Source organism: Cheilinus undulatus, linkage group 7 (assembly GCF_018320785.1).
Source record: "Cheilinus undulatus linkage group 7, ASM1832078v1, whole genome shotgun sequence".
NCBI classification, from domain to species: Eukaryota; Metazoa; Chordata; class Actinopteri; order Labriformes; family Labridae; genus Cheilinus; species Cheilinus undulatus.
The window spans coordinates 704,853-721,135 of NC_054871.1; the positions used below are offsets into that span (position 1 = coordinate 704,853).

Consider the following 16,283-nt stretch of genomic DNA (forward strand, 5'->3'; position numbering starts at 1 on the left):
TCGCCTCATTGATCAGTCACAGTAAAACTAGAAACTCATCAGCCTCTCAACTCAAGAAACGTGTCTTATTCTGGTCTGATTTCAACCACACAGTAAAATATATTTGACTCTATAAGCTCAAAAATGTGTGACTTTTTAAAACTTTAGAAGTTTTTCTTGAAAATGAACAGATCTGCTTTATTTCTCATGTTTGTTTTTTTTTTTTTTTAGAGTGTCCTTAAAACACCGGCAGACATTCAAAACAAAAACATAAAAGGTCAAGAACACAGGAGAAAACAGAATACATGATTATTAACAAATAAAAAAAAAGATTATCCATAATGTACGTATGAAAACAATCATTCATTTTAACTGTTTCAGTGATTAAAAAACTGGTTCAGGGTTAATTTCAGTGGTTGCTCAATATTTCTAATAATTGTGGCACTTCTATAAGAAAGCCAGCTTTAATATGTCAGGACAATAACACGAACAAGATCTTGGCTAAAACAACAAGAAAGTAGTCATTTATGAAGTAAAAATGTTTACTGATAAAATTTAAAGATGTTCGTGTGAATTTTCATCCTGATGTTTCTGTGAATTCATGAATTAAAATCAGTTAGACGTCACTGATGATGCTGCTGAGCATCAGAGCTGCTCTCTGCTGCCCTCTAGTGTCCCTCTGGTGAAATATTGATGCTGTTTGTTTAAATGTCAGAGACATTCTCCCGTTTACCTCTCCCTTAGAAATGAAACTAAACCCAGCGGTCAGAGGTGTCTGTAGGCGGTGAGACGTACCTGGACTGCTGGTGTCTTCTCTCTCAGCCTCGTTCTCACTGCGGCCGCACGTCTCATAGCCCAGATCCTGCAGGTCCACCTGGATCTGTTTACTGTCCTGCTGCACCGCCGTCTCCGCTGGAAGAAGAAGAAGAAGAAGAAGATCAGGATCATGCTGGTGGAGAAAATGGTTCCTCCTCCCTCTCTGTGAACTGTTACAGACCTTTTGGGATTATTGATTTTGTATTTTATCTCTGTTAGAGTCTATCATCTCTCTCAGACAGGACACCGTTGTAAATGAGATAATTCCCCTGAACCGTGATCTACCCCTGTGGTTCCCCTGCCCCCCTGAACCGTGATCTACCCCTGTGGTTCCCCTGCCCCCCTGAACCGTGATCTACCCCTGTGGTTCCCCTGCCCCCCCGAACCGTGATCTACCCCTGTGGTGCCCCCGCCCCCCCCCGAACCGAGCTCTACCCCTGTGGTTCCCCTGCCCCCCTGAACCGTGATCTACCCCTGTGGTTCCCCTGCCCCCCTGAACCGTGATCTACCCCTGTGGTTCCCCTGCCCCCCCGAACCGTGATCTACCGCTGTGGTTCCCCTGCCCCCCTGAACCGTGATCTACCCCTGTGGTTCCCCTGCCCCCCTGAACCGTGATCTACCCCTGTGGTTCCCCTGCCCCCCTGAACCGTGATCTACCCCTGTGGTTCCCCTGCCCCCCTCTCCAGAGACCGTCCCAGGCCCCGGCTGATCCTGATAAGGATGGTGAACTCACTGAGCAGCTCTCGGTAGTCTTTGAGCTGCTCGGCCTGAGCCTGCACCGTGGCCTCAGACACCATCAGACGCTCTCTCAGCTCTTTGCTCTTCTGCTGCAGACGAACCGTCTTCTCACACCGAGCGGCCGATGGCTCGCCGTCTGCACCGTCCTGCATCAGAAACATGGAGAGTAAAGGTCATTATCTCCGTTTAGCGGGCCTTTTCGGTCCCACCAGAGGCCGTCGCGGCGGTCTGTACCGTTGAAGAGTTGTTGACCAGCAGAGACGTCGGCCTCTTGTCGACTCTCTGATGGTGCTGGGTCAGAGACGGGTCAGGATCCCAGGAGTCCCACATCCCAGAGCTCTCCTCCTCGTCCTCTTCCTCCTCCACCCCCTCTATGGTCACATCCAGCTCCTCCTCCTCCTCTTCATCACCATCAAACACCTTCTCTCCATGACTCGGTTCCCCGTCAGGCTGCAGGCGAAGCTTCAGGTCTTCGTTCTCCTCTTGTAGGCTGAACAGAGCTTTCCTTTAAAGGAGAGACAGATACAAAGTCAGACTCATAAGTCAAAGCACCAAGCAGGATAGTCTGGTTCAGCACAGCCTCGTAGAGTTAACCCTGGTCTGACTGGTGTTTCTGCAGCCGGCTGCTCCGTTACTGAATCAGACCTGCTCTTATCCAAACAACAAATCTAGATGTCTGGAGAAAATGGGTGCAAATGTGTTGAAAATAGGCTTCAAAACTGACATAAAAAGTGGCAAAAAGGGTTTAAAGTGACACACATGACGAGCAATAACGAGGGATTAAAAACGGCCAAGATGGGTACAAAAAGTGTAAGAAATGAGGAAACAGAGGCAAAAAGAGATGGAAAAGGGCGAATATTTAAATAGCAATAGAGAAAAAGAGATAAAAAATGGAAAGAAGGAAGTTATCAGCCAGGAGTGTAGCTGGGTTTGAGGGCCCCCAGACAGAAGATTACACACTTCCCCCCTTACCTGGCTAGCCAAGCAACAAATGTTGCATCATTTTTACAAATATCTGCATTTTGATGTATTTTTTAAACCATAATTTCCCCATTTATGAGCAATATTTTTACTTTGGTTGAATTAAATTTATGTAAATTACAGGCTAAAAAGTAATGCATAGTAATGCAAAATGACCATTTGCAATCTGCAAAACAATAAAAGAAGGGTAGAATTTGTGAAAACATAAAAATGTAAGCTACCTTTTGCCATTAAATGTTTCCTATTTTTTACCCTTTTTTGCCACTCTTGACTGCTTTTTGCCCATTTCAGTCAATTTCCACTCATTTCTTGCCACCTGTAACTCATTTTTTTTGTCACTTCTCATCCATTGTTGCTCATTTCTGAGACTTGCTTTTGCCCCTTTTCACACATTTTTACTGCATTTTGCCCATTTAACCCTTTACCTACTGACCCAGCGCCGGCGCTGTGTTTAATATGTCCATAGTATTATTTATAACTCCGTCAAAGTTTGTCCGATCAGAAAAATTCCAACGGTGTTGGAAAGCTGAGAATTGTGGGCATGCACACATATACGGTTCATTACAGTACTCACAACCATATGACGTGGGCATTCATAGCAAAACACCAGAAGTATGGCAAGACCGCTACTCGGATTCTCAACACTGTAACTCCTCGAAAGTTTGCTCAATCTAAAAAAATTCCAACGCTGACAGAGAGCTGAGAATCTGTGCTTTCCACCAATATATGATGTGTGGTATATATATTACGGTAATGATGAACAGCACTGTGAAAACGGCAGAAGATGAGTGAGAAAGGAGAGTGAAGGAAGAGAGTAAAAGGAGAGCGAGCCAGAGTGGAGTTTAGTTTTCTAAAATAGCGTTAGATAGTGGCATCTGTGCGTGTCTGTCATGAGCAATAACATGTTACTGAGAATGCTGAGAATGCATTTTTCCACCTTTATTTGCACTAATTTTTGCCTATGCATATAGTTATCTTTTGCTCTGTGTTTTGCACACCCAGAGTCCTAGACTCCAACAATGACTGCTGATTGTTCTAAACATGTATAGGTTCACATTTCAAATGTCAAATCAAAACCTCATGAGCAATAACAACATTTCTTCTCATAAAAGCCATGAAAAACAAATCTGTTTTTGTGTTTTTCTTCTTTTAAACTGCTGAGAATTCCATATAATGTGCAATAATCATTAACCAGATGTTGAAAAGTCAAGTTCAAGTACTCCTGGGAAAAGGGAGCAAAGCTCTCAGACTTAGGGCATTTCCTGACTATTTTACAGCCAGAATAACTAAATATGTCCAAATCACCATTTTTAGACTCAGCAGGTAAAGGGTTAACCACCTTTAATTTATTTTTAATGCTACTTAAGCTGTTTTTGCCACATTTCACCTCTCAGATTGTGGCTCTTGCAAAGGTGTTTTTCCACAGTTTAGCTCTTTGGTTGAGAAACGCTGATAGTTAACCCTTTTAAACCAAATCAGACTGCTTAGTTTGATCACAGCCATAGAGGACGTCTGTGCAGAGTTAGAAGAAAATCCCTCAAAGTTTTCCTGAAATATTGCATTCACAGAGATGGACATCAGGCCTGATGACTTTGACCTTTAACCTCCATAGTCTACTCAGCTCAGGCTTGAATCAGAGTTCACAGAGTCCGAGAAACGAGGTCTGAAATGCACAAGCAGCATTTTCAGTTTGAGTATTCTTAAATGAGATAGTTCTGCACATCTCCTCCTCAGAAGTTTGGTTGTTTTAACGGCGGCCGTTTCTAAGGCCTGTTATTTAAAGCTTCTATCTTTAGAGAACAGAGACAGTCCCAGAGGTAGACCACATCAGCTGTAGTAACGGCCGATGTTCACAGTTGGTCTGGGATTTATCTGCAGCACAAACTCGGACTCTAATCCTCATTGTGATCTTCTTACCTCATCTGAGAGAGCGAGGAGAAGCCGGCCTTCTCCAGCTGAGCCTTCAGCTCGCCCAGCTCTCTCTCCACCACTCGCTTCTGCTCCACCAGCTGTTTGACCTCCAGCAGACCCTGACCCTCAAACAGCGGGTCACTGGACGGAGACTTGACCTGCAGACCAACAGACACATGAGACCGGGAGAAGCTGACTGGAGGATCTGACATTTCTACATTTATCACAGCAGATGTAAAGAAAGGCTTTTTTTTGTTTAACACCATGCATCAGCGATGAAGAAGAGGATTTCTACTGGAATCATGTCATATATGAACATTCTGCTGGTTTTATATAGACCTTGTTCTGGAGCCGGGGCTTGGACTCGTCCTCATCCACGCTCTCCGTGTACTCGCTGGTGAAATCCTCGTCTGCCTCGTCATCCTCCTCTGAGCTTAACTCTGCAGGAAGGAGGAGAAAAAGTGAATATCACCCTGATTTTTACTCTTTTATTCATCTTTGCTTCAGGGTCATGTTTCTGTGACTGTGTGCAGTTCAGCAACCGAGAAACAACAGATCAGCTCTGAATAACCTCCAGCTTTCAACTTCCACTGTCATGCCGTTCATCGTTCACATCTCTTTTGGGTTTTAACTTATTTTATTGTAATCTTTAAGATTTATTTTGGAGATTTTCTTGTGTTTATTGTAGAGATAGGACAGTGGACACAGGGACGAGAGAACGGGGTAGGAGCCACAGACCGGACTAAAACCCAGACCACCTGTGTCCTGGTTCGTATCTTTAAATAAAACATAGTTGGCTGTTTAGTAGTTTGATTATTTTACAGCTTTTCTGTCTTTTTCCTGTGCTTCATCATTGCTAGACTTTGACTCATATATTAAAGAGGTCTGTGCAAAACAATAACCAACCTTTTTTATAAAAAGCAGACATTTCTATTGCTTCTCCCCTCATGTTCTAAAAAACATTTTTAGCCTCAAATTAAAGGATGCAGTGTGGAGTGATCAACTTTGACACCTTCTAAGACAAAAAGAGCCCGTCTCTGTACACAGAGTACAGACTAAAGGGTTTAATGCACAGCATGGCACAGAGATGCACTTGCAGTGTGTGCAGGGACGAAGAGTGTAGGGATGAAGAGTGCAGGGACGAAGAGTGCAGGGACGAAGAGTGCAGGGATGAAGAGTGCAGTGATGAAGAGTGCAGGGATGAAGAGTGCAGGGATGAAGAGGGCAGGGATGAAGAGTGCAGGGATGAGGAGTGCAGGGATGAAGTGTGCAGGGATGAAGAGTGCAGGGATGAAGAGTGCAGGGATGAAGAGTGCAGGGATGAAGAGTGCAGGGATGAGGAGTGCAGGGATGAAGAGTGCAGGGATGAAGAGTGCAGGGATGAAGTGTGCAGGGATGAAGAGTGCAGGGATGAAGAGGGCAGGGATGAAGTGTACAGGGATGAAGAGTGCGGTGATGAAGAGTGTAGGGATGAAGAGTGTAAGGATGAAGAGTGCAGGGATGAAGAGTGCAGGGATAAAGAGTGCAGGGATGAAGAGTGTAGGGATGAGGAGTGCAGGGATGAAGAGTGCAGGGATGAAGAGTGTAGGGATGAAGAGTGCAGTGATGAAGAGTGCAGTGATGAAGAGTGCAGTGATGAAGAGTGCAGGGATGAAGAGTGCAGGGATGAAGAGTGCAGGGATGAAGAGTGCAGGGATGAAGAGTGCAGTGATGAAATGTGCAGGGATGAAGAGTGTAGGGATGAAGAGTGCAGGGATGAAGAGTGTAGGGATGAAGAGTGTAGGGATGAAGAGTGCAGGGATGAAGAGTGCAGGGATGAAGAGTGCAGGGATGAAGAGTGTAGGGATGAAGAGTGTAGGGATGAAGAGTGTAGAGATGAAGAGTGCAGGGATGAAAAGTGTAGGGATGAAAAGTGTAGGGATGAAGAGTGTAGGGATGAAGAGTGTAGAGATGAAGTGTACAGGGATGAAGAGTGCGGTGATGAAGAGTGTAGGGATGAAGAGTGTAAGGATGAAGAGTGCAGGGATGAAGAGTGCAGGGATGAAGAGTGCAGGGATGAGGAGTGCAGGGATGAAGAGTGCAGGGATGAGGAGTGCAGGGATGAAGTGTGCAGGGATGAAGAGTGCAGGGATGAAGAGTGTAGGGATGAAGAGTGTAGGGATGAAGAGTGTAAGGATGAAGAGTGCAGGGATGAAGAGTGCAGGGATGAAGAGTGCAGGGATGAGGAGTGCAGGGATGAAGAGTGCAGGGATGAAGAGGGCAGGGATGAAGTGTACAGGGATGAAGAGTGCGGTGATGAAGAGTGTAGGGATGAAGAGTGCAAGGATGAAGAGTGCAGGGATGAAGAGTGCAGGGATGAAGAGTGCAGGGATGAAGAGTGTAGGGATGAGGAGTGCAGGGATGAAGAGTGCAGGGATGAAGAGTGTAGGGATGAAGAGTGCAGTGATGAAGAGTGCAGTGATGAAGAGTGCAGGGATGAAGAGTGCAGGGATGAAGAGTGCAGGGATGAAGAGTGCAGGGATGAAATGTGCAGGGATGAAGAGTGTAGGGATGAAGAGTGTAGGGATGAAGAGTGCAGGGATGAAGAGTGTAGAGATGAAGAGTGCAGGGATGAAGAGTGCAGGGATGAAGAGTGCAGGGATGAAATGTGCAGGGATGAAGAGTGTAGGGATGAAGAGTGTAGGGATGAAGAGTGCAGGGATGAAGAGTGTAGAGATGAAGAGTGCAGGGATGAAAAGTGTAGGGATGAAGAGTGTAGAGATGAAGAGTGTAGAGATGAAGAGTGCAGGGATGAAGAGTGTAGGGATGAAGAGTGTAGAGATGAAGAGTGCAGGGATGAAGAGTGTAGAGATGAAGAGTGCAGGGATGAAGAGTGCAGGGATGAAGAGTGTAGGGATGAAGAGTGTAGAGATGAAGAGTGCAGGGATGAAAAGTGTAGGGATGAAGAGTGTAGAGATGAAGAGTGTAGAGATGAAGAGTGCAGGGATGAAGAGTGTAGGGATGAAGAGTGTAGAGATGAAGAGTGCAGGGATGAAGAGTGCAGTGATGAAGAGTGCAGGGATGAAGAGTGTAGGGATGAAGAGTGTAGAGATGAAGAGTGCAGGGATGAAGAGTGCAGGCTTGGTTTTCATGTCTTGTGGGAGTGTTTGATTGATGAGGTTGTTTTATCTGCTCCTTCTGAACAGACAGAGGTAGCGCTGGACTTTCCTAACAGCCCTGGGACGCTTTGATGGCCAGTACAGTGTTGAGCACTTTTCAGCCTCTCACTTCTTCCTGATTTTGTCTGTTCCTTCCTTTACCTTTTACCTACCCTCATGTCCTTAAATGTGGGTTTGGGGGGGCTGGACTCCCCCCAGGAGGAAGGAAGATGGACGTATAAATGTTTTATATTGTAAACAGGTGCAACCCCCCCAGTAATGCTACTGGTTTACTGTTACATACTGGTGTATTTCGTTAAACTCTGGGCTTTTTTGAAACCTTCCAACCCCTCAGCCTCAGGTTTGCAGTGTGTTAATTTTCATCAGGAGTAGAGCTGGACTAGGTGCTTATGCCACTGTGTTGTTTTTGGGGGATTTTTGTGTTTATAGAGGAGAAATATGGTCTTAAATGGAGGGTAGTATGTAATTAAAGGGCTATTTCAGTTGTTTAAACCAGTGGTGTCCAAACTGTTTTGTCAAACCCACAGGTAAGATTAAGCCAAAATCTCCAGACACACCCCGTTCCTCTCCACAATCATGGCCGTTTTAACAGAAACCACATTCACACTAGTACAGTAGTAGGAATAACGTACGGTGGTTCATATTCTCATATAGACTTAAAGGAACAGCATTTATGAAGCGCTGCTTTACTCTATCAAAGCTCCAGAGGTAGAAATGCATGACTTAAATCTGCAGGTTTTTTATTGATGACATGTTTGGGGCTGCAAAGGTGAGAATAAAAATATTACTATAAACAAACGAGACGTTTTCAATAAAAGCAGACGTTAGTACTTACTGTGCTCTGGTTTACCATCATATTCACTCAGAGATGACAGTCACCGTTGTTAAACTGCACACAGTCCCATGAAATCACAAACTCACACTTTAAAACCAAACCCAACCAAAGATAATGAATATATTTCCATATTTTTGTACAGAAGAGAGTTCATAAACATGCAAAGGCACACATCCATCCACTTAGAGTCAGATATCATTACTGCATCCTGTAGCAAATATTAGGACAAAATATAAAACATTTACACAAACATTTAAGAGTCAAAGATGCTCTTTTCCTCATGTTAGAAAATGTGCAAACATTAATAAATGAATAAACTGCACCATTAAACACAATATTTGACCAGTTCTTCCATGAAAAACAAGAGAATTCTTCCAAAGTGCCAAACTTGATCATAAAAGCATGCCATATTTACAGAAGGTAACAGAAATCATACATTATTTCTTAAATGTTCTACAGTCATGGCTGTTTTTCTCCTAAAAGGTACATTTCTACACTTCTATGTAGGGACAGAAGCGGTAATCATTGTTTTCAAAGTCATATTTACTACGGAGGCTCAGAGAAGCCAATATGAAAAAGAGCCATTTCTCCTAATATGGTCGCTGTTTTCCTGTTGAACTGAACTGTGACCTTAGTGAGCTGTTATACCCAAAGATGAAAAAAACATAAACTTTAACCTTCAACCCTTCTGCTCCGTAGTTATTATCAAACTTAAACAGAATGTTAACCCTTTGTGCGCCAGAGTTTTTTCAAGAAAATATTCAATTCTGATATCAAGATTTCAAAGGGCTGTAGCTTGAAAATGGTTAGAGATAAAGGCATACTATAAATGAGAAAAACCTTCAGTATGATGCAAAATTTGTGATGGGAGTAAATTCACCCATCTAATTTGCATATTCTGACATCAACAGGCGGCCTCCACTGCCATTGGCTGTGCGTTTTCTCCCACGGCTTCTACCCTACGCTTCTACCACGTCTCTTCCTCCGCGGTGTATTTGATTCACAATCTCCATCAATATATGCGGTGTTTTTGACCGTGTTTTTACCCTCACCACATCCCCACGTCCCCCCACCACAGCATTCGCCGATTACGCCCAACCCGGTGGGTGGAAAGCACGGTGAGGTAAAGCATCAGCTTCTCTACGTGTGGACAGTCATGATGCATGGAGTGCCTGTTGATGCCAACAGATGCATTGACAGTCTCACCCATGGTCTCACTGGACGACTGGAAGTCATGTCAGAGGGTGAATATTCCTCTATTCCTCCCAGTGAGGATTCTCACTACAATTCGCTGTCTTTCTCTCTGTTACACTCCGACTCGTCTCATTGAGCGGGCGTGAGTCTTTCAAACTCTGTAAACTCCAAAACTTTGAATAGAAACACACCCAAAAATGCTGCTGGGATTGAAGTTACTCATGTTCGCCATCTCCTGGTGTAAAGTGGTAACAACATTAGGCACCATATGTGCAGCTAGAGCCTGTTTAATTCAGCAATGTTGCTTGTCACAATTTTGCAACTTTGGCGCTTAAAGGGTAAAGAGTTAGGAAGCGTGCTGATCTGTGGTGAAAGCACAACAAAAACAGCTGGAAACACTCGTGTTAGTCTGCCACGTTACCGCCATCCAGTACCTTTACACGGACCTGAGTATCCCGGCTTAGATCAGGTTTTATAAGAACCCTGCTTAAAGTTTGGACATGTAAATATCAGATCCTGGTTTGGAGAAACATGATTTAAATAAAAAATAACAGGATACTGTGGCACGTGTACCACATTTTCTGGTAACTACCATTTACCAAGTGACTCAGCAGAGAAACAAATGTGGCGGCGATGAGAGTGTCTTAGCTCAGAAGCTCCACTGGGAGAAAACATGGAACCAGTTTACCAGTTTAAAGTTTTTCTATGGCAAAAAAAAAAACAAAAAAACAAAACTCAAAGTAATGAGAGTATAGATGTGAGTAATCAGGTTTCTCCACATGCATACTAACACCACAAACACAACCCAAACCGGACTAAGGCTCCTGACCGGGATACTCCAGTCCGTTCCATGGTTTGACCCCATCAGTGTTAGTATTTACACCCTCCTCCACCACACCGGACGTCCTCCTGCCTCCTGCAGGAGTCACAGATACTGTCCCATGCTCCTCTGATGCCCACCTCCAAACTCTGGCAGCCTGCCGCCGCCTCGGTCCCGGCCCAGAACGGGGCCTCTGGCCGGGGGACCCTCCTGCTGGAACAGGCTCTCCCTTAGCTCCTGAACCTCCCGGGTCAAACGCTCGACCACAGGGAGAGCCGAGGGGTCGGCCATCTGCCTCTGGAGGTCCTAAAACAACGAGAACATAGAAGACCATGACACAGTTAGACATGAAGGCGTTAATGAGGAACACAGGGGTGGGGTTTAGTTTAGCTTCAGAAAACCAAGGTTGGACCATTACTGAGATCCTGAGGGATACTGAGGGATACTGAATCAGGTCCATGTTCTCCATTTACTCAGACATCTCCAGTTAACATGGAGCGATGAATATCCTAAATCTTTCTTGTTTCTGGCCTCCAGGATAAACTTTAACAGACAATGATGACTCACTGGACATAAAAATGAAAGCTCAGGTAGAAATGAAACACAGGAAGACGCGGCGTCTCTCTGACTGACCCTGATGATCTCGTCCTTCACGTGCAGCGTCCTGCTGAGCGACTCCACGCTCTTGGTCTGACTCCTGCTCAGCTCCTGGCTCTCCTTCTCCCTCCTCAGGGCCAGACGCAGCTCCTCCTGCAGGGCCTCCAGCTCCACGGCCGAGTCCGCTCCGCCGTCAGACCTGGACCCGACGGCTGAGCTCAGCTGTCTGCGGAGCTCCTGGAGCCTCCCCGTCTGCTCCGTCATGACCTCGTCGAGGCGGCTCGCCGAGTCCTGCAGCGACATGATGGTCAGTTTTCACACTTTTAACCCCTCCTACCTCGCTCTGCAGATCTCTAGACTACCTGGATGTACTGGTCCCTGGAGCTGATGGTTCGGAGCAGATCCTGGACCTGCTCCTGGTGCTCTTGGGCCTGTCGTGTTCTGTCAGCCAATACCTCCTGGAAGAGGCGGTCCTTGAGCTGGAGGCGGACCTTCAGCTCCTCTAGGACCTCGCTGGGAGCTGATTGGATCTGAGTGAGCAGGGAGCAGCGAAGGTCCTGGAGGCAGAGGGACCAGAGGAGACATGAATCTAAAAGGTTTAAAACCCTCTGGACCTGTGAGCGTTGGTATCGTCTACCCTCAGGAAAAAGAGCCTGCAGATAACGTCATTCCATCATTTTCACTGATTAAGGCATGTATTTCAAATGCAAATAAGGAGCGGGGTGAATAATTTGATTATTGAACATATTTAGAGCCACTAGGTGGATTAAAGATGATGCAGAGTCGGGTATCTACCTGAGCCTCCTGCGTGCGAGCGTGCAGCGCCCCCTGCAGCTGGCTGAGGATGGCGTCTCTCTCTCTCAGGATGCGGCTCTGCCTCTCGCCGCTCTCCTGCTGCTGACGCTGCACGTTCCTGCAGGCGTCGCTGACCTGCTCCAGCTCCAAAGCTTTACCACGCAGCAGCACCTCCAGGCTCTGACGGACAAAAGAAACACACTTTAGTTCTGATCTGTGTGAATAAACCGGGTCCTACCAGCACGCCAGTGTCAGACTTGTGTCTCTGTGATGGTCTAGTCGGACACAGAGAGAGGATGTGACTCTTTCTTACAGAACTTTATCTCATCTGTTTTAACTCTTTTGCATCCTTGCATGGTTTGGGAACCTGAACTTGGTCTGAGAATCTCAGGGAGTCAGCAGGCTGGTGATTGGACATTTAGAAGAGACGGGTCCTGAGGGGAGCTTCTGCTGTACTGGATCTTCCTAATCATCTGCTGCAGAGCCAGTTTGTGCTTTTGCTCAGGAAGACTAAACGACTCCAGGCCTCGTTTATCCCTAATTAACTGAATGGTAGGCTGCACTGTTATCGCCCGTTGGCACATCCTCACATTACTTGGAAGTCATTTTTCTATTCTGCTCTGAGTGCTGGATGTTGTTCTCTATTAAAGAATTATTATAATTGTCTGAAGTTCACTGCTGATGTTGTCTAGGTCAGAGGTTCTCAACCTTTTCAGCCCGCGACCCCAAAATAAAGGCGCCAGAACCTGGGGACCCCCAGTTTATCTGAAGGTGGTTGAACAGACATGAACAAGAATAGTCATGTGCAGACAAGGCCGTCCATGAGGGGGGGTTAAATGGGGAGCTGAGCCAAACTGGTGGACCATGGAGGTCAGAAGAATCACGGTCTATGTAAAGTTAAGCTGTGGTATCTATACTTTCTATTTAACCTGAAAAAATAACCACTCTTATCAAAGAAACAACTATCTTTTTTAATCATCTGTGTAGAATATAGCCTTCTTAAAAATGTAAATCCCTTTTGTTGAAAAAAAGAAATAAAATGGGTTAATAATGGCAAAAAAATGGTGGAAAAGGAGGTGAAATTGGATTTTAAAAGTAGGAGAAATGGATTAGAAGTAGGGCTGAACGATTTGCAAAAATAATCTAATTGTGATTATTTTTCCCAATATTGTGATTAAATGTGTGATTATTTTTAGGTTCCCCAATCCTACGTGCTGCAAACAAACACAAGCAATAAATGACTCTTCATTAAAAAAAGCTCCATATTAGAGAAATAAAACTAGGAATACATAACTTTAGAAAAAGGAAAGCATATGGTAAATTTGATATCAGTAGCTACACTGAAGGGGATGATCGTTTTTGTGATTCTTGTTTGAGTAAGAAAAACGCACACGAGGGAGAAAAGTAGGATTTTTGTAAAAAAAAAAAAAATCCAGATAAGAAACTCTGTTAGCATAAAGTGTAGAGCAGTGATACTCAACATGTGGCTCTTTTATGTCTTAATCTGAAATATTATTCCCCCAGAAAACCTTGAAAAAAACCTTTTTTGCCATTTTCACCATTTTTGCCACTTTTCACCCATTTCAGCGATCTTTTGCCATTAAATACTCTTTTTTCAGGCCATTTTGCAACTTCTTTTGCCACTTTTTCCCAATTTATTCCACTTTAATCCATTTCTTGCCCTTTTTCACCATTTTTTGCCACATTTTGCCCTTAAATACCACTTGTTTCATTATTTCCCAAATTTTTGCGTCTTCCTTTTGCCACTTTTCAACTAAATAAGCTATGTTTCGCCAAAAATGTTGCCTCTTCTTTTTGACCCTTTTATCCTATTTTCACCCATTTAAGCTACCTTTTGCCATGACATTCCACTTGTTTCCTATTTTTTTGCCCATTTTTGCCACTCTAAACTGCTTTTTGCCCATTTTAGTCACTTTCACTCATTTTTTTGCCACTTTTGAACCATTTTTTGCTACTTTCTGAGATTTTCCTCGTTTTCTCCCAGTTTTCGCCCCTTTCACACATGTTTGCTGCTTCTTGACCATTTTTGCCACCTTTAACGTAGGCTATTTTTATTGCCACTTTCACCCACCTTTCACCACTTAGATTGTGGCTCTTGCAAAGGTATTTTTCAGCAGTTTGGCTCTTTGGTTGAGTAACGCTGCTGTAGAGCATAAAACATCTACAGCAAAAACATTATATCTGGTATTCTGACACATTTCAGGTTAAAGAAATATTGCACTGTCTGCAATAAGTATATTGCAGCAGGCCACATTGCAATTTAATCTAATTTGCGATCAATTGCCCAGCCCTAGTTAGAAATGGCAAAAATTTGATTTAAATTGCAAAAAAAAAAAAAAAAAAAGAGCGGAAAAAGGGATTTAAAAAATGGCTGAAATAGGTGGAAATTTGGTGAAATGGGATGAAAAATTGATATAAACTGGCAAAAAAAAGTTAACTGAGAAAGAAAAAAAGCAGATACTGGCAGAAATTGGGTAAACTGGCAAACACAGGCATATCAGATAGTAAAATGTGGATAAAATGGCAAAAAATGGGCATAAAAAGTGGTAAAATGGGGTTAAAAGTGCCAGTAATGGGTCAACAGTGGCATCATTGGGCTTCAGTGGCAATAATTGGTTTATAAGTGACAAAAACAGGCAGAAAAAAGGATTAAAAGTGGGCAAAAATAGCTGTTAACTGGCAAAACGTGATTTAAATTGGTGGGAAAAAAATGATGGAAATGGGTTCAAATCTGGCAAAACTGGTGTAAAGTGGAAACAGTGTGAGTTAAAAAATATTCTTCGGATTCTTTTAGGGAATCTCGAGACCCCTCTCAGTGTCTCGCGACTTCAATGGGCGTCCTGACCCCAAGGTTGAGAACCCCTGGTCTAGGTGAAGGTTCTCTCCTCCTGGTGAGCCAGTAAAGAGGATCTGAGTCTGGATGAAACAATCATGGCGTCAGATGCTGTGAGATGGGCGTGTTCTTACAGCGATGGTCTCCTCGTTGTTGGTCAGCACGCAGCGCTGCCTCTCCAGGTCTCTCTCCTTCTCTCGGAGCAGCAGCTGAAGACGACGGAGCTCCTCCTCTTTCTCCTCCACGCAGCGAAACTTCTCGTCCACGGCTCGCTGAGGAACAACCAACAGTCAGTTCTGGTTTCATTTACCTCGAATTAAACCACAAGGAGTCTAACATCCAAACAAATATCTAAACATTTGCAAGAAGGGTTCGACAGTTCAGAAGAACTGAATGTTCTTCATGATGAGCAAACTCTGGGAACAGATCTGCTGAAGATCTTCTGCATGAGACTCTCCACAAAAGCGCGGTCATTCATTACGAGCATGTGTTATTTACCTCCAGAGCTCGGTCTCTCTCTTTGATTCTCTGACGAAGTTTCTCCAGTAATGAGTCTCTCTTCTCCTGTGGATCCTCCAAAAGCTCACAGTCCTGAAAGCAGACCAGGGATCAGGAAAAACCCGTACGTTTGAGAGGGTTTACTTTAAACATGCTGGAACACTTCTGAGCTTTGTTGCACAGTTTATATGTGAATTATCAGTAGATACGATTGTATTCTTGTTTTTATTAGGTTTATTTGTGTATTTTGTCTTAAATCTCTTCGTTGATGATGTCTATTAGCGATGAACTCCAAAACTAAACACCAGAAAAACAGCGTGTTTCATTCTGACTTCCTCCAGTTCCTCCAGCATTTAGTTTGTATTTCATATAAAACTCTTCTTCTTTAACCCTGACTGAGATAGGAGGATTATGGCGCCTGGTGGTCTACAGAGGAACTTCATCACGTTGCATTCAGCTGTGCAGGATTCAGTTTGGTGTGTGTAGCCTGCAGACTATTCACAGGTTAAATTCTACTAAAGCGACCCGTGTTTAACCCCTCTGAGGCGGTTTTTAGTGTTTCTAGAGTCTGACCTCAATCAGCTGCTCTTTGCTCAGCAGGGACGTCCTCAGCTCTCGGATTGTCCTCTCTCTCTCCTCCTCCTCGCTCCGTCTCGCCTGCTCTCGCTGTCTCAGCTGCTCCTCTCTCTCCTGCAGGGTCGAGCGAGCGTTCTCCAGAGCCAGCTGCAGGTCCTGGACGCCACAGATTCACACGAGTTACAGGGAAAGAAACAACATGACTGGTGCATGAGAGCAGATCTTCCTTTGGAGTAAACATGCACGCTTTAAGGTGAAAGGGACATCTATGGGTGCTTTAAGACTGCAGAAACTTTACCCAGGAACTGGGAACCTTTAAAGAACTCTACCAGGCTCTAACTTCAGCTGCTTTTACTTCTTGGAACGTGTCTGCTCAGGAGGTTTGGGTGCAGAGCCCTGCAGCTGCATGCTCACTGTTTGAACATTGCTCTTCAACAGCATTTTTCGCTCTGTTTGCACATTTCATCTTGCACTTTGTTACTCGTGCTTGCCTCCTTTCCAGAGATGACTCAATAGACAGATTTGTGATTA

At 44.5% G+C, this 16,283-nt stretch overlaps 1 protein-coding gene across 9 annotated transcripts in view; it reads right to left on the reverse strand.

The window, feature by feature from the left end:
* The window catches only part of LOC121512006 (phosphodiesterase 4D interacting protein), a 171,883-nt gene that overhangs the window by 47,584 nt on the left and 108,016 nt on the right, over positions 1-16,283 (reverse strand). For all 9 annotated transcript variants that reach the window (XM_041790942.1, XM_041790941.1, XM_041790939.1 and 6 more), the window contains 12 exons: positions 15,750-15,908; positions 15,177-15,269; positions 14,813-14,950; positions 11,825-12,004; positions 11,392-11,586; positions 11,066-11,320; positions 10,573-10,738; positions 4,765-4,865; positions 4,432-4,583; positions 1,768-2,038; positions 1,529-1,679; positions 775-891 (listed from right to left, as the gene is read on the reverse strand). In XM_041790942.1, the coding sequence (XP_041646876.1) occupies positions 775-891; positions 1,529-1,679; positions 1,768-2,038; positions 4,432-4,583; positions 4,765-4,865; positions 10,573-10,738; positions 11,066-11,320; positions 11,392-11,586; positions 11,825-12,004; positions 14,813-14,950; positions 15,177-15,269; positions 15,750-15,908 (1,978 nt within the window). The remainder of the gene's footprint in view (positions 1-774; positions 892-1,528; positions 1,680-1,767; positions 2,039-4,431; positions 4,584-4,764; positions 4,866-10,572; positions 10,739-11,065; positions 11,321-11,391; positions 11,587-11,824; positions 12,005-14,812; positions 14,951-15,176; positions 15,270-15,749; positions 15,909-16,283) is intronic.